The sequence below is a fragment of the Lepus europaeus genome, chromosome 3 (assembly GCF_033115175.1).
Source record: "Lepus europaeus isolate LE1 chromosome 3, mLepTim1.pri, whole genome shotgun sequence".
Classification (NCBI taxonomy): domain Eukaryota; kingdom Metazoa; phylum Chordata; class Mammalia; order Lagomorpha; family Leporidae; genus Lepus; species Lepus europaeus.
The window spans coordinates 70,975,652-71,002,595 of record NC_084829.1 but is presented as its reverse complement, the minus strand read 5'-3'; the positions used below and the strand labels follow the sequence as shown (position 1 = coordinate 71,002,595).

Genomic DNA, 26,944 nt, shown 5'->3' with positions numbered 1-26,944 from the left:
GTCACTATGCACTTACTCCTCATGTAGGATCTCTGTCCTTAATGTGCTGTACATTGTGATTTAATGCTATAACTAGTACTCCAACAGTATTTTTCACTTTGTGTTTCTATGTGGGTGCAAACTGTTGAAATCTTTACTTAATATATGCTAAACTGATCTTCTTTATATAAAGAGAATTGAAAATGAATCTTGATGTGAATGGAAGGGGAGAGGGAGCGGGAGAGGGGAGGGTTGCGGGTGGGAGGGAAGTTATGGGGGGGGGGGAACATTGTAATCCGTAAGCTGTACTTTGGAAATTTATATTCATTAAATAAAAGTTAAAAAAAACAACAACAACAACAAAAGAGGAAACCCAAATGGCCAATAGACACATGAAAAAGTGCTCAGGATCACTAGCCAACAGCAAAATGTAAATGAAAACCACAGTGAGGTTTCACCTCACTCCCATGAGAATGGCTTTCATACAGAAATCAATAAACAAATACCAGCAAGGATGAGAGGGAAAAGGTACCCTAATCTACTGTTGGTGGGAATGTAAACTGGTACAACCACTGTCGAAGACAGTATGGAAATGCCTCAGAATTCTGAATATAGACCTCCCATATGACCCAGCCATCCTACTCCTGGGAATTTTCCCAAGAGAAATGAAATCAGCATATGAAACAGTTGTCTGTACCCCCATGTTTATTGCAGCTCAGCTCAATTTACAATAGCTAAGATATGGAATCAACTCAAATCTCTGTCAAGTGAAGACTAGATAAAGAAATTATGAGATATGTACACCATGGACACGATACAGCAGTAAAAAAGAAAAAGAAAGGAAGGGAGGAAGGGAGGAAGGAAGGAAGGGAGGAAGGAAGGAAGGAAGGAATCCTGTTGTTTACAACAAAATGGATGAAACCTGGTAAACAGTATACATAGGGAAATAAGCCAGTCCTAAAAGGACAAATACTATGTGTTCTCCCTGATCTGTGATAACTAATAGAGCACCTAAAAGGTAATCTATAGAAGTAAAATTGAGGGGCCAGCACCGGGGCTCACTTGGTTAATCCTCCACCTACGGCAACAGCATCCCACATGGGCATTGGGTTCTAGTCCCAGTTGCTCCTCTTCCAGTCCAGCTCTCTGCTGTGGCCTGGGAAGGAAGTGGAGGATGGCCCAAGTGCTTGGGCACCTGCACCCATATGGGAGACCAGGAGGAGGCACTTGGCTTCTGGCTTCAGATCGGTGCAGCGCCAGCCATAGTGGCCATTTGGGGGGTGAACCAATGGAAGAAAGACCTTTGTCTCTCTCTCTCTCACTGTCTAACTCTATCTGTCAAAAATTTTTTAAAAAGAAGTAAAATTGATACTTTGAGATGTGATGACTTTGAACAGCCCTTGTCTTGACTGTTGAGGAACAGGGTTTTTTCATACTATTTTGAACTCTTTACTTAGTATACAGTTAATCTTATGTGTAGAAAGTTAATTGAAAATAGATTTTAGTGAAAATAAGTATGGGAATAGGAGAGGGAGGAGGAAGATGGGTGGGAGTAAGGGTGGGAGGGCAGGTACAGTGGGAAGATCACTATGTTCCTAAAGTTGTATTTATGAAACACATAAAGTTTGTGTATCTTAAATAAAATATTTCTGATGAAAAAGTGTTACAAAAAAGTTCAGTACTGTCACCTTCAAACAACCTCTGGTATCAATGTTTGCTTTTCTTCAATAAGTAAATATTTACTGAAAATGTTCTATAGAATGTACCAGGTTGTCTTAGGTACATAAGATAAAATATTAACAAAAGAGCCATGCCGTGGTGGGGCTGAGTGTCTAGTCAGGAACTTGCACACTTACATTTGACTTTCTCAGGTGATACCTTAGTCTTCAGATTCTTTAATCAGATTCCTGCTACTAGAGGCAGGAAATTATATACGCCAGGAACCAGTATATCATATGCATATAAACATTTCATGCTTTAATATAAGCCAGTTTCAAAAGGAAAAATATTATTTTTCCCTGATTTGTGGTAATTAAAATACAGAGTACAAAAAGTAATGTATATGAATGAAACTGACATTTTGAAAGTTGATTATTATTTATAGCCTTTGTCTATGCCCTTGAGGAACAATGATCTTTCTACTTACCATTTGTTGAATTCTGTATTTAGTGGAGGGTTAAGCTTGTGATTATAAAGCAAAATGAAAGTATGTCATTGTAAAAATTAAAAGTAAAAATAAGAAAAGGATGAAGATGGAAGGTGGGAGGGAGGAAGAGAGGGCAGGGTGGGAAGTATCATTATTCCCTTAAAACCATATACATTAAATTTTTCCCTGTATATAAATGAAAATAAAATAAAAAATAAAAAGATGTGATGGGATTGTTCTTTATTATTTGAATCCAATTTGGTCATTTTTAGTAGCACTGAGACCTCAGAACAGACACTGCAGTGAAGATTAATGTCAAATTAATGATAAAGGGGTCTGTAGCTAAAGGGGCCTACTAATCCCAAGGCAGTAAAAGATTTAGAAAATTACAATTAGCACAAACATATCCAAAAACACTTTATTCAGCTCTCAACTCCAACCTCCTTCAGAGAGCTGATGCTAACCACTGGATGTTGCTGACTATCCTTTTACTTTTTTAGGGGTTACCTTAACTAATTTGCTTTTTTCTCCCATTAAAAAATTGTGCCACCCAATATCTAAGTTTAGAAAATTTGGAATCCTCAAAGATTCAGGGCTAGTTCCGGTGCTGGAAAACCACAGGTTGACAGTATGGATTCAGGTCAGTTAGCAGACCGGGGTCTGTGAGAAGCATGGGGCAGCACTTCGTGCCTTGGGATTCCTCCATGGAATGTGGCTGGTGCTTGGTCTTCCCCTGTAAACAACGGGAACATCTACTGAGAATGAGGCTGGAGAAATGTGATAGATTTTAAGCAATCTCCTTGCAAGTTCCTCTGTACCAAACCAGGAATAGATTATAGATAGATAGATAGATAGATATACATATACATAAATATATATATATATATATATATATATATATATATATATATATATATACCCTGCTTCCCATAGGTAATCAAAGCTCCTGCATCTCTGCTGGTCAACTGCCCTCTACATTCTGGGTTGCCACGGTTACTAAAAAAGGTTCCCAGAATTGGCAAATTATCCACAGAGATTTGGAGCTCCTATTCTTTGACTAGAAGTTTCGGGGCTGAAGGGAGGTACAGCTCCCATGATTGGCAACTGTCTGGCAGCAGGACATGGATCTGGGAGTCAACAGTATTGAGAGGCTTTGATTGACAAACCATCAGTCAGCCTCTAATCCAAGTGTATTAATTCTTAATGACACTGTCTATTTTGTGTCTAACATAAATGCAAACTCTGCATGGAGATGAGCGCTTTCTGCCCAGGGTTTATAAGGAAAGCATGCCTAGAAAGATCCTTGGCGGACAATACATGAGAATTACTTGTTCTCATCTGTACTTTTGCTGAAGGATTCATTGCTTTAAGGAAACTGAGACAACACAATAGTATTTATCAATATTTACTTCTTGAGTAATGCCAGTTACTAAAAGTAATAGACACAAATTTTAATATAGAATTGAGAAATTTAAAATAGTTTCTATCAAAATGTGTTAGTTACTCTGCTTAAAATAATTTTGAAAGCATTTCTAATTAAAATAGCTCCCTCACTTTAAGTTGGATCTGTTTACAAAGAGAGTAAAAGAAATTTTAACATAACTTGAACAAAAAATAATCTGTATATAAAACATTAATTCTTTTTATCTTCTTCTTATTGAGGGCTTCTTTCATGTATGAAAGTAGCAAAAATGAGTAAATAATGTACAAAAAATATATTTGCTTCAATATAGTCTGAAACAACTCATATATTAGGGTAAAAATCAAGAAAATCTTAAAAATAATTTTAAAATATTAGACCTATCAGAGTCATCAATTGTGAACTGAAGTTGATCACTTGGACTAGTGAGATGGCATTGGTACATGCCACCTTGATGGGATTGTATTGGAATCCCCTGGTATGTTTCTAACTCCACCATTTGGGGCAAGTCCGATTGAGCATGTCCCAAATTGTACATCTCTTCCCTCTCTTTTTCCCACTCTTATTTTTAACAGGGATCACTTTTCAGTTGAAATTTAAACACCTAAGAATAATTGTGTGTTAATTACAGAGTTCAACCACTAGTACTAGAACAACAACAACAAAAAAAAAATACTAAAAAGGATAAAGTATTACATTGTACATCAAGAGTCAGGACAAGAGCTGATCAGGTCATTGTTTCTTATAGTGTCCATTTCACTTCAACAGGTTTCCCCTTTGGTGATCAGTTGTCACCGATCAGGGAAAACAAATGATATTTGTCTCTTTGGGACTGGCTTAATTCACTCAGCATGATGTTTTCCAGATAGCTCCATCTTGTTGCAAATGACCGGGTTTCGTTGTTTCTTACTGCTGTATAGTATTCTATGGAGTACATGTCCCATAATTTCTTTATCCAGTCTACTGTTGATGGGCATTTGGGTTGGTTCCAGGTCTTAGCTATTGTGAATTGTGCTGCAATAAACATTAATGTGCAGATGGCTTTTTTATTTGCCAAATTAATTTCCTTTGGGTAAACTCCAAGGAGTGGGATGGCTGGATTGAATGGTAGGGTTACATTCAGATTTCTGAGGAATCTCCAGACTGACTTCCATAGTGGCTTTACCAGTTTGCATTCCCACCAACAGTGGGTTAGTGTCCCTTTTTCCCCACATCCTCTCCAGCATCTATTGTTGGTAGATTTCTGAATGTGAGCCATTCTCACCGGGGTGAGGTGAAACCTCATTGTGGTTTTGATTTGCATTTCTCTGATTGCTAGAGTAAGAGTAAAAGGGATCACACAAACAAGACAAGTGTCTGCTAATACTAACTGATAGAATCAAAAAGGGAGAGAACGGCCGGCGCCGTGGCTCAACAGGCTAATCCTCCGCCTTGCGGTGCCGGCACACCGGGTTCTAGTCCCGGTCGGGGCACCGATCCTGTCCCGGTTGCCCCTCTTCCAGGCCAGCTCTCTGCTGTGGCCAGGGAGTGCAGTGGAGGATGGCCCAAGTGTTTGGGCTCTGCACCCCATGGGAGACCAGGAGAAGCACCTGGCTCCTGCCATCGGAACAGCGCGGTGCGCCGGCCGCAGCGCACTACCGCGACAGCCATTGGAGGGTGAACCAACGGCAAAAGGAAGACCTTTCTCTCTGTCTCTCTCTCACTGTCCACTCTGCCTGTCAAAAATAAAAAAAAAAAAAAAAGGAGAGAACGATCCAACATGGGAAGCAAGATACACAGCAGACTCAAAGAATGGCAGATGTCCTAAACAACACTCTGGCCTCAGAATCAGCCCTTAAGGCATGCGGATCTGGCTCAAGAGCCCATGAGAGTATTTGAGGCATGGAAAGCCAAGATACCATGGAAAAAAAAAAAGAAGAAGAAGAAGACCTAAATGAAAGATCTCTGCGAGTGAGATCCCAGTGGAAAGAACGGGGCCATCAAAGATGGAGGTACCTTTCTCCGAAGGGAGGAGAGAACTTCCACTTTGACTATGACCCTATCGGAATAAGATCAAAGTCGGCGAACTCAAAAGGCTTCCATAGCCTTGGCAACTCATGACTAGAGCCTAGGGAGATTACTGACGCCATAAACAAGAGTGTCAAATTGTTAAGTCAGCAACAGGAGTCACTGTGTACTTACATCATATGTGGGATCTGTCCTTAATGTGTTGTCTAATGTGAAGTGATGCTATAACTAGTACTGAAACAGTATTTTTACACTTTGTGTTTCTGTGTGGGTGCAAACTGATGAAATCTTTACTATTTATATACAGAATCTATCTTCTGTATATAAAGAAAATTGGAAATGGAAAAAAAAAACCTGGTGTTAAATTGGAAATGGCATAGAAAATTAATTAATTTTTTTAAAAATATCATGTAGGATCTCTGTCTTTAATGTGCTGCACACTGTTATTTAATGCTATAATGCAGGTGGGAGGGAAGTTATGGGAGGGGGGAAGCCATTGTAATCCATAAGCTATACTTTGGAAATTTATATTCATTAAATAAAAGTTTAATAAAAAATAATAATTTTAAAATATTATATCCACAAACATCAGAATGCAAGTGTACTTTAAAAGTTGGTTCTGGAGCTGGTATTGTGGCATGGTGGATAAAGCCGCCACCTCCAAGGTTGGCATCCCATATAGGCACAAGTACAAGTCCCCCGGCTGCTCCACTTCCTATCCAGCTCCCTGCTGATGGCCTGGAAAGGCAGCCACTGCACCCACATGGGACACCCAAAGGAAGCTCCAAGCTACTGGCTTCAGCCTGGCCCAGCCCTGGCCATTGCGGCCACCTGGGGAGTGAACCAGCAGATGGAAGATCTCTCTCTCTCTCTCTCTCTCTCTCTCTCTCTGAGTGTGTGTTTTTCCCTCTCTCTCTGTAGTTCTGCCTTTCAAATAAATAATGAATCTTAAAGGAAAAGTTGGCTCCACTTTAATAAAAATACAGCCCCTTCTATTTCTGCCAAGCAGTATCAAATTTACCCAGACACTTTATGACTAAGTTTTTTTTTTTTTTAGATTTTATTTTATTATTTGAAAGACAGAGTTACAAAGAGAGGTAGAACCAGAGAAAGAGGTCTTCCATCCACTGGTTCACTCCCCAGATGGCTGCAATGGCCGGAGCTGAGCCAATCCGAAGCTAGGAACCAGGAGCTTCCTCCAGGTCTCCTACATGGGTGCAGGGGCCCAAAGGCTTGGGCCATCCTCCACTGCTATCCCAGACCAGAGCAGAGACCTGGATCAGAAGAGGAGCATCCAGGACTAGAACCAGCACCCATACAGGATGCCAGCGCTTCAGGCCAGGGCTTTAACCTGCTGCGCCACAGCGCCAGCCCCTATGACTAAGTCTTTAAAAATGTGCTTTACTAAAAAAGGAATATACTTCTAAATATAATCTCCAGAAAGGCTTTCAATCAATACTTGCTAAATCTACATGCAATGGAAATGGCATAAAAATAAAGACAAATATAGAATGTCAGAGTTAGTGTTTCATATATTTAAGACTTAAAAGAATTATAGCAGCTGAAGTTTTAGCTAATGGGAGTTTCTATAAATATGGTTTGGACTATGTAGTATTCCTGTGAAAATCTCTCACATCCTTACCCTATTCCTTTTCCTTTCAGCTTTTCTCAAATTCCAGCCTATGAAATTGCAGCTGCTTAAGAAAACCAGTTACTGGGCTTTAAGCTGTGATTCCTGAACTTAAATCCCATCCTACTTCTGCTATAGGGAAATTTTATTACATAGGATTTATTTTAATCTTAACACTGGAATATAACCCATTCAACAGTTATACGCACAGGCATTGAGGCCAGCATCTGATGTTTTAGGTTATATTAATGCAATCTAAAGTTTTCTTTTCACAGAGATTGTAGGTCTTGGGAGCAGATATTTATCCTACTGATTAAGATGCTAATTAAGTCAACAAGCCCCATATCAGAATGCCTGGTTTGACTCCTAGGTCCAGCTCCAGTTCCTGATTCCAGCTTACTGCAAACGCAGACCTTGGGAGGCACCAGTGATGACCCATATGGGAGATATACCTCCCTCTTTCTCTTACTCTTACTCTCTGCCTCTCAGATAAATTTTTTTAAAAAAAGACAGAAATTTTCTCTCCACTTCTGCCTACTCATGCCTTTTTTCTCTCCACTTTCTGTTGGCATTCCAGTATATTTCTTAATAAGGTTAAGTTCAAAAATAAAATCTAAGAAACATACTAGATATGGCACTTTAAGTACATTTTAGGAGTATTGTTTGGGAGCAGGAGATTCTCAAGCAGCCCCCTCCCAACCCCAAACTCCCCAAATGAATGTGGTTTCTGAATGTGCTTGACAAGTAACCTCTAGGAAGTAATGACTGACTCTAGCTCACAAGGCATCACTGATCCTTTGTAACTGTAATGTGTCATGGCCAAAGCCATGAGGTTAGCTACTCTCAGAAAAGTATATCAAAGCATGCTTTTTGTTGGACTCCGGGGCCAACTCTTGTATATTAAGCATATGAAACTCCAAAACAAAGCCGGTAATAAAAGCACACACAGGATTTATTTTAAGCACAACTTCCAAGTCAAAGTCATGGGAAGCGGGAATAGTTCCCAAACAACACTTAATAATCAGGTCTGATGACTCTCTCAATAAAACAATAACCACTTTCCATTCCCACAGCAAATTTTACAACACTTTCACATCTCATCTCACGCCAGCATATCCCTATGAAACAGAAATGGTATCACTTATCCCCTATTCCAGGGCTAGAGTTAGGGTGAGGTGAGTGAGGCAACTGCCTCAGAAGCAAACTTTAAAGAGATACCAAAAAGCTTGGTAATCAGGAAAATAATGTTTCCATAAAACAGTTCAAAATATCAAAATTATGCCAAAAAATCACACGATTATCAACAAGAAAGTCAAAGTTATAAACAAAGAATCAGTATTATGGACTTATTCTTTCTCCTCCAGTTCCAACATGGCTGAGCATGGCCCTACCCTTTTCAGAGAAAGGAAGGTTAGGGCAGAGTCCTAATGGCAGTCTCAAGACTGTACAGCCCATGAAGGCAGAGCAGGACCCAACCTGCCCAGCTAAATACGCTATGCTAATAGTCCAGGCCAGTTTCCCTTGTGAGGCTCTCTATTTTACAAGAGGAAAACCCCTATTAGGGGTTTTAAGATATCACGTGGCCTAAGAATCAATCTCCCTACAATAACTATTCTTAATCTGAAGGTTGAATAAACTCAAACCAAACTCATAAGAAATTTAAAGTGATATAAAAGCCAATTAAATATTTACATAGTTCAGTGACACAATGTATTTCTGACACTAAAATTTTAAATGTGTTTTAGTTAGTTACTAAGATTTTAAATATTTTTTAAAGATTTATTTATTTATTTGAAAGGCAGAGTTACAGCAAGAGAGGGAGAGAAAGAGAAGAGAGCTCTTCCATCTGCTGGTTCATTCCAAATGGCTGCTAGAGCAGGGTCTGGACCAGGCCAAAGCCAGGAGCCGGGAGCTTCATCCAGGTCTCCCACGTGGGTGCAGGGGCCGAAGCACTTTGGGCGATCCTTTACTGCTTTCTCACGCACATTAGCAGGGAGCTGGGTTGAAAGTAGGGCAGCTGGGACTCAAACCAGTGCCTAAATGGAACGCCGGCACTGCAGATGGCAGCTTAACACCCTGTGCCACAGCACTGGCCCCTATTTATTTATTTATTTATTTATTTATTTGAGAGAAAGAGAGAGAAAAAACTCCCATGTATTAATTCACCCCTCAAATGCCCACAACAGCCAGGGCTTAGCCTGGCCAAAGCTGGGAGCCAAGAACTCAATCCTGGTTTCCCACATAGGTGGCAGGGACCCAACTGCCTTAGCCATTACCTACTGCCTTCCAAGGTGCACATCAGGAGCAAGCTAGAATCAGGAGTAGAGCCAGGACTCAACCCCAGGCACTCTAGAACTGACCCAGAATATAACGCAGGAGACCCAAGCAGCATCTCAACTGCTACAACAAATGCCTACCCACTGAAAACAAAATTTTTAAATGGATACTTACTGATGGAAGAGTAAGTGTCCTGAAAGAGCCTAAAAGGAAAACAAAGAAAAAAAGCCATTATAATTTGAATATGACATTATAATTTGAATACGATGACATGACACAAAACTTCTGTTCTTTTAGATGTAGATGGAATCATAAACTCACTTGATCAAACCAAAATAATGTTATCAATGGCCAGAATACCCAATTTTACATATCTTTGTGACAAATAATTAAGGTTCAGGATTGAAAGGATAACAGTGGATGAACCCAGAAAACAGCAAATTCTGCTTCCCCTTGCCATTATCATTTTTGTTGTCATTGTTATTGCTGCTCTTGTTATTTTAAGACTATGTATGTCTGAGGGACTCCTCATACAGTACACATGGAGAATCTGAGGTTTATTTCCTATGTTCTCATACCTTCATGATAAAGGGAAGAAAGTTATTAGTCACACCAAGGATAGACTGGGACTCCTAGCTGACTCATCAGTGTGAGGCGTGCAGATTTTTTTAATGTAAAGTTTCTAAACACAGGACTATCAATTTCTCATCAAAACCATTTATTTCAAGGGGAAAAAATGGTTTCAAGTTAAAAATAAAGCCGTATTTATCCAAAGTTCCCATCAGAGGCAATGTTAGACCTTAAGTTCCTTCATTTATTTAAGAACTGTTTATTAAGAAGACCACAATGAACAAAACAGGATGCCTTTCCTCCTGGAAACCACATGGGTCTATCATGTGGAAACATACAGGTATCACAGCATGGTACTGTATAGAGCAGGGTACAAGCAACTGGCCTCTGGAATCAGATCACAACAGTCCTATACGCATTTGCCACATACCAGCCCTGTCCCTTGAACAAGTTGCCTGATTCTTGAGCTCAATTTTTTCACCAAAAAAAAAAAAATGCTAATAATCATACCAATCTCATGAATTAGTTGTGAAGAATCAGTATGTTGTTACCTGTCTAGTATATGGAATAGTGTGTGCCACATAGGATTATGTTAGCCTGATATATATTAGCCACTATAGTGCAATAAATTTTTTTTGACAGGCAGAGTTAGACAGTGAGAGAGAGAGAGAGACAGAAAGAAAGGTCTTCCTCCCATTGGTTCACCCCCAAAATGGCCACTACAGCCAGCGCGCTGATCCGAAGCCAGGAGCCAGGCACTTCCTCCTGGTCTCCCGTGCAGGTGCAGGGCTCAAGCACTTGGTCCATCCTCCACTGCCTTCCTGGGCCACAGCACAGAGCTGGAATGGAAGAGGAGCAACCGGGACAGAATCTGGCGCCCCAACCGGGACTAGAACCTGGGGTGCGGAGGATTAGCCAATTGAGCCGTGGCGCCAGCCTAGTGCAGGAAATTTTAAGAGTTATCCTCTAGGGACATCACTGAGCCTCTACAACAAGAGACTTCAAATCCTTATGATGGAGAATTGCATTAATAAAAAGTTAGTATACAGTACCAGCTTCCAATAGGATTTATAGTTACCTCCATGCACTTTCTCAACCAAAATCTTAAATATTAGAAACCTTTCATTTCTTATTTTTGTTCAGTAAAAAGTACAACTTCCACCTTCACCTACATAAATGATCTTGTGTACTCTCAAGTGTGTACACATCCACTTCAAACACCACTGCCCCAGTGGGTCTCAGTGAAGTATAAATGTGTTTTAAGGAACAGATAAGCAATTTGTCATGATATTTATCACCTAGTACAGATCAGTTTATCCAAAAACTAAGTGTGGAAGCACAAAGAGCAGGACTCTTAAATACTAGGAAACTAGATGAAAATGATTTTGAAGAGGTGAAAAAAGAACAATCCAACAGGTAAGGCTTGACATGGAAAGGCTACAACCATGAGCACACTGGAGACAGAAGATGCCAAGAGAAAATGATGCTAGTGTCTAGAGTTGTAGGATAAGAAGAAATTAGCCAGTAGGGAAGGAAAAGAAGAGTGTTCCAGGCAGAGAAGCAGCAAAGGCCCTTAGTGAACAACATGAATCTACTGAAGAAAAAAGCTAGGTGGGCCAAAGCCACAGGTGGGCAGAGTAGCAGAGATGAGGCTGGGCCCTCTCAGGAGGGGCTTTTTGGACAGGAGAGCCCTTGCTGGGAATGTCCCAGCTGATGCTGTTATCTTGACATCCTGACTGAGCATTTGTCTTGGTTCTTTTTCAGGTGAGCAATATGTTATTATGGAATGGGTTTAATATGTACATGATTTAACACTGAAAATGTTTTAACTGACAAGTAAAAACTATATCTTTATTATGTATGACATATTTTGAGAGATAGATATGCATTATGGAATGGCTAGATCAAGTGGTTTAATATATGTATTCACCTCACATATTTATTTGTAGTGAGAACACTTAAAATCAAACTGTCTTAACACATTTCAAGTATGTAATATATTGTTGTTAACTGCAGTCACCATTATATACAATAGACCTCTTGAACTTATGCCTCATAGCTTGAAATATTGTGTCCTTTGACCTACATCTCCCCAATCCTCCTAGCCCCCAGCTTCTAGTAACCGCCATTTATCCTGTGAAACCATGTGACATTAGTCTCTCTGTGCACGGCTTATTTCACTTAACTTAATGTCCTTCTACTTCCTCCGTGTTCTAACAAATGACAGAATCTCCTCCTTTTTAAGCCTGCCTAGTATTCCACTGTTTGTATATACCACATTTTCTTTCTCCATTCATCCATGAATAGACATTTGGACTGATTCCATATCTTTTTTTTATTTAGTAAATATAAATTTCCAAAGTACAGTTTATGGATTACAATGGTTTCCCCCACCCCATAATTTCCCTCCCACTCCCACCACTCCCATCTCCCGCTCCCTCTCCCATTCCATTCATATCAAGATTCATTTTCAATTATTTTTATATACAGAAGATAGATTTAGTATATATTAAGTAAAGATTTCATCAGTTTGCACCCACACAGAAACACAAAGTGTAAAAATACTGTTTCAGTACTAGTTATAGCATTACTTCACATTAGACAACACATTAAGGACATAGATCCTACATGAGAAGTAAGTACACAGTGACTCCTGTTGTTGACTTAACAATTTGACACTCTTGTTTATGGCGTCAGTAACCTCCCTAGGCTCTAGTCATGAGTTGCCAAGGCTATCGAAGCCTTTTGAGTTCGCCGACTTCGATCTTATTCAGACAGGGTCATAGTCAAAGTAGAAGTTTTCTCCTCCCTTCAGAGAAAGGTACCTCCTTCTTTGATGGCCCCGTTCTTTCCACTGGGATCTCACTCACAGAGATCTTTCATTTAGGTCTTTATTTTTTTCCAGAGTGTCTTGGCTTTCCATGCCTCAAATACTCTCATGGGCTCTTGAGCCAGATCCGCATGCCTTAAGGGCTGATTCTGAGGCCAGAGTGCTATTTAGAACAACTGCCATTCTATGAGTCTGCTGTGTATCCTGCTTCCCATCTTGGATCGTTCTCTCCCTTTTTGATTCTATCAGTTAGTATTAGCAGACACTAGTCTTGTTTGTGTGATCCCTTTGACTCTTAGACCTATCAGAGCCATCAATTGTGAATTTAAGTTGATCACTTGGACTAGTGAGATGGCATTGGTACATGCCACCTTGATGGGATTGTATTGGAATCCCCTGGCACGTTTCTAACTCCACCATTTGGGGCAAGTCAGCTTGAGCATGTCCCAAATTGTACATATCCTCCCTCTCTTAGTCCCACTCTTATATTTAACAGGGATCACTTTTCAGTTAAAATTTAAACACCTAAGAATAACAGAGTTCAACCAATAGTACTAGAAAAAAAAACAAAAAAATGCTAAAATGGATAAAGTATTACATTGTACATCAACAGTCAGGACAAGAGCTGATTAAGTCACTGTTTCTCATAGTGTCCATTTCACTTCAACAGATTTCCCCTTTGGTGCTCAGTTAGTTGTCGCAGATCAGGGAAAACATATGATATTTGTCCCTTTGGGAATGGCTTAATTCACTCAGCATGATGTTTTCCAGATAGCTCCATCTTGTTGCAAATGGCTGGATTTCATTGTTTTTGACTACTGTATAGTATTCTATAGAGTACATGTCCCGTAATTTCTTTATACATTGTACTGTTGATGGGCATTTGGGTTGGTTCCAGGTCTTAGCTATTGTGAATTGAGCTGCAATAAACATTAAAGTGCAGACGGCTTTTTTGTTTGCCAGTTTAATTTCTTTTGGGTAAATTCCAAGGAGTGGCATGGCTGGGTTGAAAGGTAGGGTTATGTTCAGGTTTCTGAGGAATCTCCAGACTGACTTCCATAGTGGCTTTACCAGTTTGCATTCCCACCAACAGTGGGTTAGTGTCCCTTTTTCCCCACATCCTCTCCAGCATCTATTGTTGGTAGATTTCTGAATGTGAGCCATTCTAACTAGGGTGAGATGGAAACTCATTGTGGTTTTGATTTGCATTTCCCTGATTGCTAGCGATCTTAAACATTTTTTCATGTGTCTGTTGGCCATTTGGATTTCCTCTTTGGAAAAATGTCTATTGAGGTCCTTGGCCCATCTCTTAAGTGGGTTGTTTGTTTAGATGTTGTGGAGTTTCTTGATTTCTTTGTAGATTCTGGTTATCAACCCTTTAAATGTTGCGTAGTTTGCAAATATTTTTTCCCATTCTGTCGGTTGCCTCTTCACTCTCCTGACTGTTTCTTTTGCAGTACAGAAACTTCTCAATTTGATGCAATCCCAAATGTTAATTTTGGCTTTGACTGCATGCACCTCCATGGTCTTATCTGGAAGTCTTTGCCGGCACATATATCTTGCAGGGTTTCTCCAATGCTCTCTAAAAATTTGATGGTGTCAGGCCGTAGATTTAGGTCTTTAATCCATGTTGAGTGAATTTTTGTGTAAGGTGAAAGGTATGGGTCTTGCTTCAAGCTTCTGCACGTGGAAATCCAGTTTTCCCAGCACCATTTATTGAATAGACTCTCCATACTCCAGGGATTGGTTTTGGATCCTTGATCAAATATGAGTTGGCTGTAGATGTTTGCATTGATTTCTGGTGTTTCTATTCTGTTCCATTGGTCTATCCATCTGTTTCTGTACCAGTACCATGCTATTTTGATAACAACTGCCCTGTAGTATATCCTGAAATCTGGTATTGTGATGCCTCCGGCTTTGTTTTTGTTGTGCAAGATTGCTTTAGCTATTCGAGGTCTCCTGTGTCTCTATATGAATTTCAGCATCATTTTTCCAGATGTGAGAAGAATGTCTTTGGTATCTTGATTGGTCTTGCATTGAACCTGTAAATTGCTTGTGGGAGAATGGACATTTTGATGATATTGATTCTTCCAGTCCATGAGCATGGAAGATTTCTCCATTTTTTGGTATCCTCTTCTATTTCTTTCTTTAAGGTTTTGTAATTTTCATTGTAGAGATCTTTGACATCCTTGGTTAAGTTTATTCCAGGGTATTTGATTGTTTTTGTAGCTATTGTGAATGGGATTGATCTTAGTAGTTCTTTCTCAGCTGTGGCATTGCCTGTGTATACAAAGGCTGTTGATTTTTGTGCATCGATTTTATATCCTGCTACTTTGCCAAACTCTTCGATGAGTTCCAATAGTCTCTTAGTAGAGTTCTTTGGGTCCCCTAAATAGAGAATCATATCGTCTGCAAAGAGGGATAGTTTGAGTTCTTCCTTCCCAATTTGTATCACTTTAATTTCTTTTTCTTGCCTAATAGCTCTGGCCTAAACTTCCAGAACTATATTGAATGGCAGTGGTAAGAGTGGGCATCCCTGTCTGGTACCAGATCTCAGTGGAAATGCTTCCAACTTTTCCCCATTCAATAGGATGTTGGCCGTAGGTTTTTCATAAATTGCTTTGATTGTATTGAGGAATGTTCCTTCCATACCCAGTTTGTTTAGGGTTTTCATCATGAAAGAGTGTTGTATTTTATCAAATGTTTTCTCTGTGTCTATTGAGAGAATCATATGGTTTTTCTTCTGCAGTCTGTTAATGTGGTGTATCACGTTGATTCTTTTGCGAACATTGAACCATCCCTGCATACCAGGGATAAATCCCACTTGGTCTGGGTGGATGATCTTTCTGATGTGTTGTTGCATTCTATTGGCCAGAATTTTATTGAGGATCTTTGCATCTATGTTCATCGGGGATTTTGGTCTGTAATTCTCTTTCAATACTGCTTCTTTTTCCGGCTTAGGAATTAAGGTGATGCTGGCTTCATAAAAAGATTTTGGGAGGCTTCCTTCTTTTTCGATTGTTCTGAATAGTTTGAGAAGAATTGGAGTTAGTTCTTCTCTAAATGTCTGGTAGAACTCAGCAGTGAATCCATCTGGTCCTGGGCTTTTCTCCGTTGAAAGGGCCTTTATTACCGTTTCAATTTCTGTGTCAGTTATGGATCTGTTCAGGTTTTCTATGTCTTCCTGGTTCAATTTAGGTAGGTTGCATGTGTCCAGGAATCTATCCATTTCTGACAGATTTCCCTGTTTGCTGGCATACAAGTCCTTGTAGTAATTTCTGATGATTCTTTTTATTTCTGTGGTATCTGTTGTTACATTTCCTTTTCATCTCTGATTTTATTGATTTGGGTCTTTTCTTTTTTTAGTTAGTTGGGCCAATGGGGTGTCAATTTTGTTTATTTTTTCAAAAAACCAGCTCCTCGTTTGGCTGATTTTTTGTAGTGCTTTTTTGGATTCAATCCTGTTGATTTCTTCTCTGATTTTAATTATTTCTCTTCTCCTACTAGATTTGGGTCTGCTTTGCTGCAGATTTTCTAGATCCTTGAGATGACTTGAAAGCTCATCTATTTGGTGCCTTTCCAATTTCTTGATGCAGGCACCTATTGATATAAACTCTCCTCTTAACACTGCTTTTGCTGTATCCCATAAGTTTTGGTATGTTATACTGTTATCCTCGTTTACTTCCAGAAAATTTTTGATTTCTCTTTTGATTTCTTCTATGACCCATTGGTCATTCAGGCGCATGTTGTTCAATCTCCATGTGTTTGCATATGCTCTAGGGATTCCTGAGTTGCTAATTTCCAACTTCATTCCTTTATGGTCTGAAAAGCTGCATCGTATGATTCTAATTCTTTTGAATTTGCTGAGACTTGCTTTATGGCCTAGTATGTGGTCAATCCTAGAGAAGGTTCCATGTACTGCTTGAAGAATGTAAATGCTTTATGTGTAGGATGAAAAGTTCTATAGATATCTGTTAGATCCATTTGGGCTATAGTGTCATTTAAATCTACTGTCTCCTTGTTGATCTTCTGTCCTGCTGATCTGTCTAGTTCTGAGAGTGGAGTATTAAAGTCCCCCAGTACTACTGTATTGTGGTCTAAGTCTCCCTTTAAGTCCCTTAACAAATCTTTTAAATAAGCTGGTGCCCTGTAATTAGGTGCATATACATTGATAATCGTTATATCTTCCTGTTGAATGGATCCCTTAATCATTAAATAGTGCCCCTCTTTGTCTCTCTTAACAGTTTTTGTGTTAAAGTTTATGTTGTCCGATATTAAGATGGCTACACCCGCTCTTTTTTCATTTCTGTTGGCATGGTATATCTTTTTCCAGCCTTTTATTTTCAGTCTGCATGCATCTTTGTTGGAAAGATGTGTTTCTTGTAAGCAGCAAGTAGATGGGTTTTGTTCCTTAACCCAATCAGCCAATCTGTGTCTTTTAACTGGACAGTTGAGGCCATTAACATTCAATGTGACTATTGAGAAGGAGTAACTTTGCCCTGCCATTTGCCAAAGATATTTTCTAATATATGCTTTGAATTCCCTGTGATCTTTTGCTGTGAGATTTCCTTCCTTTACCTTCTTTCATATTGATGACCATGTTTCTGTGTTTCTGTGTGTAACACATCTTTAAGCATCTTTTGCAGCACTGAACGAGTGGCGACAAATTCTTTCAATTTCTGTTTGCTGTGAAAGGTCTTTATTTCACCTTCATTCACAAATGAGAGCTTTGCAGGATATAATATTCTGGGCTGGCAGTTTTTCTCTCTTAGTACCTGGGCTGTATCTCACCATTCCCTTCTAGCTTGTAGGGTTTCTGATGAGAAGTCTGCTGTGAGTCTAACTGGAGATCCTCTGAGAGTAATCTGACGTTTCTCTCTTGCACATTTTAGAATCTTTTCTTTAGGTTTCACTGTGGTGAGTTTCATTACAACGTGTCGTGGTGAGGCTCTCTTTTGGTCATGTTTACTAGGGGTTCTATGAGCTTCCTGTACTAAGATGTCTCTGTCCTCCAGACCCAGGAAGTTCTCTGCAAGTATCTCACTAAAAAGGCCTTCTCTCTCTCTATGCCTTCAGGAACTCCTAGAACTCGAATGTTGTGTTTTTTAATAGTATCCTGTAGATTCCTGACAATATTTTTTAGATTTCTAATTTCTTCTTCTTTTCTTTGGTTTGACTGTATACTTTTCTGTGCTCTGTCTTCTAAGTCCAATATTCTCTCTTCTGCTTCACCCATTTTGTTTTTAAGGCTCTCTAATGTGTTTGTCATTTGATCTATTGAGTTCTTCATTTCATTTTGATTTCTCTTCACTATCACACTTTCCTGTTCTTCTAGTTTCTGTGTTTCATTTTGATTCCTCCTTAAGATTTCATTTTCTCGAAGGAGATTTTCTATCCTGTCCTGTAAGGAATTCCAAACCTCAAGCATTTATTTTTCAACACTTCTAATTGTTCTTATCATAAATTTTTTGAAATCCGTATCTTGCATTTCTTCCATCTCATCATTTTCATAATCTTGTCTTGGGGTGTCTTGTTCATTTGGGGGAGTCATAATGTCTTCCTTGTTCTTGTTTCCTTGGTTTTTGCATTTATTGCTTGGCATTGTGGAGATGTCTTTGGATTCTTCTGCCCTCGTTGTGGTGTTTTTTCTTGTTATACTATGACTGTATTAAGTGGACTGTCTGCTTTTGATGGAGCCTTAGAGGCTTGAGATGGGCGTGGCCTGAGAGCTCTGTTTGGTTCCTCAGGGTTAAGGGTGTGCCAAATGTGACACTCACAGGTTAGGCGTGGTAAATCTCTCTCTCTCTATTTCCTTCTTTTTTTGATTCAAAAGGGAAGTATTTCCGCACAGCTGAATGGAATTGGAGGTAGTTAGCAGGTGAATGATATACCTACAGGAGCCAGAGATCGGAAGCTCTTTCCCAAGGACCACATAGGGAATCTGTGCTGCCCTCAGTGTGGGCTCAAATTCTCCTGCAGTCTCCCACTGGGTTGCCAAGGTTACCGAATTGTAGCATCTCTGGAGAGTACTCACGTGAATTCCGTGAGTTCTCTCCTCCACCGTCTCTTTTTTCACAATCTCAGTTCATTAGCACCACATATTCACTAGGTCCTAATCTCCTGTTATTTCACCCCCCCCACACCCAGAGTCAGGTTTTCTGCTAGGCTCAGGGCCGGTGCAGACCTGAGGTCGCCCTGCTTATGACGTATGTCCAAAATGGCGCCTGCTCTTTGTCTTGCTTGCCTTTGAGAGGTGAGCAGAAGAGAGAAACTCGTGTCCATATTGGTCACTTTTTTTTTCCTCTCTCTTCTAGTTAGCTTGGTGAACTTTTCCCCACGGGCTTTCAAGCCTCGTTCCCTCTAGTCTCCTCTTTCCGCTTGCCCGCCGGTGTCTCAGGCTATTGAGGTTCGGCTCACCTCGTGTTCCAACGCTGGTGTGTTGATTCTGCCGCTGGTGTCCCAAATTTGGCTCCCACGCTCTCCACACAGGTCCACTGTGAATCACTAGTTCCTGAAGAGTTTCCTCTGCTGTTTCTTCTCCTACTCTTCCTTGAACCTGCAGTATCTCCACTTTTATTAAACTGTCTCTTCCCGGACTATCAGTGTGCTCCCTTCCTATTCCACCATCTTGCCTAAAATTCTGATTCCATATCTTAGCTACTGTGATTAAAGCTGCAATAAATGCAGGAACACAGGTATCCCTTCAACATACTGATTTGTTTCCTTTGAATACATGAGGATCCTTCAAAAAGTTCATGAAAAATGGAATTAAAAGATGTGAGCAGCTGCCATTTAGCGTAGCAGTTAAGATGCCCATGTCCAACATCAGAGGGCTTGGATTTGATTCATGGCTACAGCTCCTGACTTCAGCTAATGAAGACCCTGGGAGATGGTGGTGACAGCTCAAGGAATTGGTCCATGCCATATCCATGGGAGAACTTGATGGCATTCTCAGCTCTCAAATTAAGACTTGGCCAGACCCACTTGTTGTGGGCATTTGGGCAGATGAGAGGTAATATGTTCTTGCTTGTACCCTCACACTCAAATAAATAAAACCATGGAATATCTCAACTGTAGAAAAAACTTCTATTCATTAAGCTCTTAATTTTAATGGATTAAATTTACATTCTAAACTGAGTTGAAATGAAATTGGAAAGTCCTATGATACTGCATAACTAAATCTGGTGAAACCTTTTTTTCAAAATGTTTATTTACTTCCATCTATTTGAAAGGCATAGGAAGAGAAAGAGAGTAGGAAGGGAAGGTGGTAGGGAGGCAGAGACAGACAGACAGACAGAAATCTCCCACCTGCTGGTTTATTCCCAAAATGCCCACCAATAGTAAGGACTAGGCCAGGCCAAAACCAGGAGCCCAGAACTGCTTCTGGGTCTCCCACACAGATGGAAGGGGCCCATTCATCTCCCAGGATGCATTAACAGGAAGTTGGGTTGGAAGTAGAGCAGCTAAGATTTGAACAGGTGCTCCGATAGAGGATGCTGGTATCCCAAGAGACAGCTTTATCCACAGCGCCACAATTCACAGCCCCTGAAACCTTCAAAAGAAGCATGTCTATATAATTTACTGGAAAATAAATTCATCCTTTGAAAACGTTGCTTGAAGAGAGGCATGTTGTTCTGCAAGCAAAAAGATAGACTCAGTGAAATATTTGGGCTGGGGCTGGCACTGTGGCACAGCAAGTTAAAACCCCAGCCTGCAGCGTTAGCATCCCTTATGAGTGCTGGTTCGAGTCCCGGATGCCCCACTTCTGATCCAGCTCCCTGCTTATGTGCCTGTGAAAGCACAGGAGGATGGCCCAAGTGCTTGGGTCCCTGCACCCATATGGTCCCAGAAGAAGCTCCTGTCTCCTGGTTTCAGAATGGCTCAGCTCCAACCATTGGCATTCAGGGAGTAAACTAGCAGATGAAAGACCTCAACCTCCCTCTCTGTCTCTACCTCTCTCTGCAACTCTTTCTTTCAAATAAATAAAATAAATCTTTTTTTAAAAAGAAAAGAGGCCGGAGCCGCGGCTCACTAGGCTAATCCTCCGCCTTGTGGCGCCAGCACACCGGGTTCTAGTCCCGGTCGGGGCACCGATCCTGTCCCGGTTGCCCCTCTTCCAGGCCAGCTCTCTGCTGTGGCCAGGGAGTGCAGTGGAGGATGGCCCAAGTCCTTGGGCCCTGCACCCCATGGGAGACCAGGAGAAGCACCTGGCTCCTGCCATCGGATCAGCGCAGTGCGGCGGCCATTGGAGGGTGAACCAACGGCAAAAGGAAGACCTTTCTCTCTGTCTCTCTCTCACTGTCCACTCTGCCTGTCAAAAAAAAAAAAGAAAGAAAGAAAAAAGAAAAGAAAAGAAACACTTGAGCTGAAACATTTAAATATTTGAATGTGAGGGAACAATGAAATTGAGAATATTGCTATATATTCAATATACCCCATCAGGTCCCCCAGCATATGTGGAGAGTGTTTTCTCAATTAAAAAAGATTATCATCAGACAGTTTGAACATTAAAAATGGGGGAGCTGGCAGTTAGATTGTCACTTAACATGCCCACATCTCACATTCAAGTGAATGGGTTCAGTGCTCACCTCCAGCTCCTGGCTCCAACTTCCGATCAGTGCAGACCCTGGGAAGCAGTGATGATGGCTCAAGTAAGTTGAGTTACTGCCATCCACATGGGAGACCTGAACAGTGTTCCCAGCTTCTAGCTCAAGCCCCAGTCCCTGTGGGCATTTGGGGAGTAAACTAGCAGGTGAGAACACTCTCTGTCTCTTAGATAGATAGATAGATAGATAGATAGACAGACAGAATGATACATAGATAGACAGACAGATAGATATAACCTACTGAGTAAAATAAGATTCTGTAAGTTCATGCTGTTACAACAATTAAATAAATGACTAAATGAGGAAGAAAAAAGGTTCTTCACCATAAAATCTCAGTCAACAGATATAGAAAGAATCATGGAATTAGAAAATATCACAACTGAATAATAATTTATTCAGACAAGAATCATCAATCTAAGTATACCAGCTGGGTGAAAATCATGAGAAGGAATAAACCATTGTTGCTTTAAGCCATCAAGTCTTGGGTCAGCTTGTTTCACAGCAATAGATAAGTGGATAGATAACACTTTTGAAACAAACAGGATTAAGTTGAAAACCTCTAAAACTACACTGTCCCATAAGGTAGCCTGTAGCACAAGTGGCTATTGAGTCTCTGAAACAGAAAGCCAGTGTTAAAATGTACCTCGTATTTCTTTAAGACTTACCAAAAAAAAAGCACAAGATATCTCAATAATGTTTTTAGTGATCCCATGTTGAACTGATAAAATGTTTAATTATTTTAATTATTTATTAAAATGTATTACTTAATTTAATTCTACCTATATCTTTTTACCAATTTAATGTGATTACTAGAAGATTTTCAATTAGTTCTGTAGTTGAATTATACTTTCATTAGCAGTGCTGATCTGGAGGATGGAAGGCTTAAATTTCACTTAGACACAACAAAGCAATCAATAATGATAGAATAAAATTTAAAATTTTATTTAAATTAAAATTTAAATTTGTGAATAAAATCACAATAGAGGGGCCAGAGCTGTGGCGTAGTGGGTAAAGCCACCCGCCTATAGTGTCAGCATCCCTTATAGGCGCCAGTTCAAGTCCTGGCTGCTCCACTTCCAATCCAGCTCTCTGCCATGGCCTAGGAAAGCAGTAGAAGATGGCCCAAGTCCTTGGGCCCCTGTACCCACATGGGAGACCCAGAAGAAGCTCCTGGCTCTGAGCTTCAGATAGGCACAGCTCCAGTCACTGAGGCCAACTAGGGAGTGAACCAGCGGATAGAAGACCTCTCTCTCTCTCTTTCTGCCTCTCCTCTCTCTGTGTAAATGACTTTCAAGTAAATAAATAAATCTTCTTTAAAAAATCATAATAGATACTACTTAGAGAGTGTTCTAAAGTATTACATATATTAACTAGTTTAGTCCTCATAACAATCCTATTAAGTAAGTGTTACTATCTATATTTTAAAATCGAGGCCCCTGAGCACAGAGACCCAGTCAAGTGGCTTGCCCAGGGTCATACCCAGAAAAGCAGCAGTGTGGCAAGGGCTCTGAGCCAGGCAGCTCAGTTCTTGGGTTCAGGTTCTAAACCACTGTTCTGCCTGGACTGATGGTACAAGGAGTACATGTACTCTTGATCTTCTACCGGGCACAACCTTGATTGTTAGAAAAGGTCCCCAGCCTGGAGAGCCTTTAGGTGTACGTGGCAAATACCACTCCCTCAGTCACAGACCTTCAAGATCTCAATCATCTCAGGCTCCTTTCTCTCTTTACCTCGACACTAACCAGTCATCAGAACCTCTGGATTCTGGAACCTGTGTGAGCCACAGCAGCAGGGAACAACCTTGGGCGAGAGGCAGACACTCTCCAGCTGATGCAGTTCCAAGGGGGTTGGCTCTGAGGGCAGCTAGCACAAAGAAGTCATCCTTCCACCTGTGATGCAGGGACCTGGGCAGTGCAGTGCAGCCCCACGTTGGAACAAAAATGAAAACATCAAACTGCAGTGAGCACGGCAGCCTCTGTCACTGCAAGTTCCTTATTTTTCATTACTTCAGGATAAATCATCAGGATCTGACTACTTTGTCATCTCCATGACTGGAGGAAACAATGTGCTTCCTTTCCACCCTGGGCTGACAGCCTGCCTCCCACCATGGCGATGTTACAAACACCAAGGAGGGTGGGGAGGGGTGCTCATTTATTTTTATCCAAGTGACACTAAGCAAGGAGAAAGTTAAAAGCAGTGGGGAGCCTACAATCCAAATAAATCCTGAAGACTGATTCACTGGAAGGCCAGCATTTTGGCAATTCAAAACAAGCTCCACAGATTTGAAGTGCAGGAAATCTCATTTCGAAGCAAAACTTTTCTTTTTAAAATATAGCCTTTCTTTTTAAAATATAGCTTTTTAAAATATAGTTGGATTGAACCTGTGTGGGATTTTCTCCTTAGAGAAAAGCTGGAACAAGGAAGTGACTGTATGCCTGGTTCCTCCACTCAGATCTGACCATGTCTGTTCTTAGACCCAGGAAAGACCCAGAGCCAGAAATAGAAGCTCCACCCAGTTAGAGTCATGGGCAGAGATATCCCACCCCACCCCCTAATTCTTGTTGAATTCAGGGAGCAATACGGAGGTTGTGTAGAGAGATCCAATTTAAGGCTACTCACTGGTCTCATGTGTCCTTATTAAAAGGTCGGCTTTGAGTACTGGACGTTTTTTTCAACTTGATGTCTTTCTTTTAAACTTACACATACAGTTTGGAATTTCCTAGGCACTTATGAAGTTCTAGCATAGGATTTATTTGAAAGTAGTAACATTTGAGCAATAATTTACACCACTGAAACATAAAATTGAGGGCAAGGGAGGGGTAGTGTCGATGGAGAATAATCATGTCTTTCTCTGCTGTTGCTAGGATGAGAATTAAATAGATAGGCTTTGCAAACTATTGTGAACATTTTTTTCCTTTGGCAAAAGTCCACTCAGATGGAAAACAGTCACCATCTCTTGAAATTCAGCATGGCGTTATTTCAAATCACGGACTAAAGATAAACCCTGGGAAGTAAAGCTCTTAGCATTACTGTAGAGGACTTTGTCAAACTCCCATCATGTCATATATAACCAGAGAAAGTCAATCTCAAACCCCTTCCAGATGCCTGTGCAACTCAAAAGAAACCTTGTTTTAAAGATTCACACTTGGCCCAGCCTGAGCACTGGCCATTTGATTTACAAATAGAGTGAAAGCTAATTTTAAACTGTGTAATAAGCATACACAAAAACTAACCTTTCCTTAACTTTTTAAACACACTCTGTAATACCACATGCTGCCTCTTCTGACATCTGCCATCACCCAACGGCTCTGGAGAAACACCGAAGGGACGGAGCAGCGTGTAATTAGAAATCCAACCAGATCTAGAAATACCCTCTACGAGGAAAAAAAATGGATTATCCACCATATATACACTTAGTACTTGCTGCTTAATTACTTTTGTCAGTCCTTTGCTGTTCAGTAATATGTGTAATAAACTTAAATTCATTATCTTTTAGCTGAAAACTTTGACCTCTTAAACAATTCATAAAGTATTCTCTAGCATTCCGCATTAATCTGCAGATGGATAAAGTGAAAAGCAGGGATCTCTGCAACAAATCCATGGTCAAAGAAACTCAAAATACAGTGTTTCTGCTACACAGTTTACTGTCACTTTAAGTATAAGCATCTAGTCCGTGAATTCAATCTGTACAGAAGACACAACTATTTCAAGCGAAACAGAACAACAAAAAACTCCTTTGGGTCCTTAACACTCATTTTATTTTTTTTCCTCTCCTGCCTCTTCTTACTTACAAATATCTGATAAAAATGAGTTTCATATACAATGTTTTGTTCCATTTAGACTGCTGAGTGAAAAAACAGGTCAAACAAAAACCCACTGAGAATAAACAAAATAGTGGAGCATAAACTAAATGTTAGGGTAAATACAATTAAAAATTTCAGATTCCAGCAAGGTTCTTGGCTGCTAACTGAGCAGGGGATTTATTATGGCAGAGTCAGCAATCTACAGCCTACAGATCCACACTTGCTTGTCAGACAGTTCATGAACTAAGAATGGTTTGTGCATTTTTAAATAGCAGGGAGGAAAGGAAAAGAATACTATTGCATGACAAGTGAAAATTATATAAATTCCAAATTTCAGCCTCCATAAATAAAGTTCTATTGGTATACAACCCACTCCTGTGTTTATGCCCTGTGTATGGCCACCTTCCAGGGACAAAAGCAGAGCTGAGTGGCTGCAGTAAAGACCATGAGGTCAGCAAATCCTACAACATTTACCATCTGGCCCTTCATAGAAAAAGTCTGGTGACTGCTGTGGCATGATGCTCTTTTTAGGAGACTTCCTGCTTCCTCAAAACATAAGGAATAAGGCTGAAGAGTCACTCAAGCCAAAATCATTCAACAAAAACATCTGGACTCATGCCACTGGCTTATGCTCAGAAAGGAGGCATCAGTATTAAGATCTAATACTGAGAAATGCCAGGTCCAACATACCAATATCCCCTGAGTGCTTACTATGTACTAAGTATTGTGATAAACTTTCTAAAGCAATACACTAATGAAAGAAACAAGTGAAATTAATTTTAATAACATTTTATTTAACTTAAAATATATCCAAAATAGTATCACTGAACATGTAATCAATATACAAATTATTCTCGCATTTTTGTTGTACTTTTCAACACTAAATAATTGAAATTCAGTGTGTTTTTTAGAGTCATAGCTCTTCTCAATTTGTATGAATCTCATTTCAAGTTCTCAGAGACCACACAGGGCTAGGGGTTACCACACTGGACTATGCAGATCTGAAGCATTATCTGTTTAACCCTGGGAATAATGCTACAAGATACTACCATTACCAGGTCTCATAAGGGTTCAATTCCAGTATGACTTCAGAGTTCCCATTCTGACCACTATGCTTTCCAAATAGTACAAGACAAACCCAGTGATTCCTTCCAAATAAGTAGTCCAAACACAGCCTCAGATTCCTTCGTTGTCCCTACTCTGTAGCTCACTGTGTGCTCATTTTTGATGCTTTTAAAATTATTTATTTACTTACTTATTGGGAGAGAGACAGAGAGTGAGTCAGACAGACAGAGCTCCCATCCACTGGTTTACTTCCCAAATGCCTAAAACGGCCAGGACTGTGCCAGCCCAAAGCCAGGAGACAAGAACTCAATCCAGGTTTGCCACGTGGGTTATGGAAACCCAACCACTTAAGCCATCACAGCTTCCTCTCAAGCCTGCATTAGCAGGAAGCTAAACTGAGACTCAAACCCAGGCACTCCAATGCAGGATGCAAGTATATTAACAATGAGGCTAACTGCCCAATTCCTTATTGTTTGTGTTTGGATATGCTCACCCTCTTACTCATGTTGTTACTATCTCAATTCCGTATCTAACTAGGCAACCAACCCTTTTCAATCCAACAGAATAATTTGCAGCATTCATACCACACTCCAGCCTCCCTTGTTCATGAC

The 26,944-nt window shown here is 40.3% G+C and overlaps 1 protein-coding gene across 4 annotated transcripts in view; it reads right to left on the bottom strand.

Annotated features, from left to right (window-relative positions):
* CD109 (CD109 molecule) overlaps nucleotides 1-26,944 on the bottom strand; it is a 226,592-nt gene that overhangs the window by 136,027 nt on the left and 63,621 nt on the right. For all 4 annotated transcript variants that reach the window (XM_062186366.1, XM_062186367.1, XM_062186365.1 and 1 more), the window contains one exon: nucleotides 9,634-9,662. In XM_062186366.1, coding sequence (XP_062042350.1) covers nucleotides 9,634-9,662 — 29 coding nt within the window. The remainder of the gene's footprint in view (nucleotides 1-9,633; nucleotides 9,663-26,944) is intronic.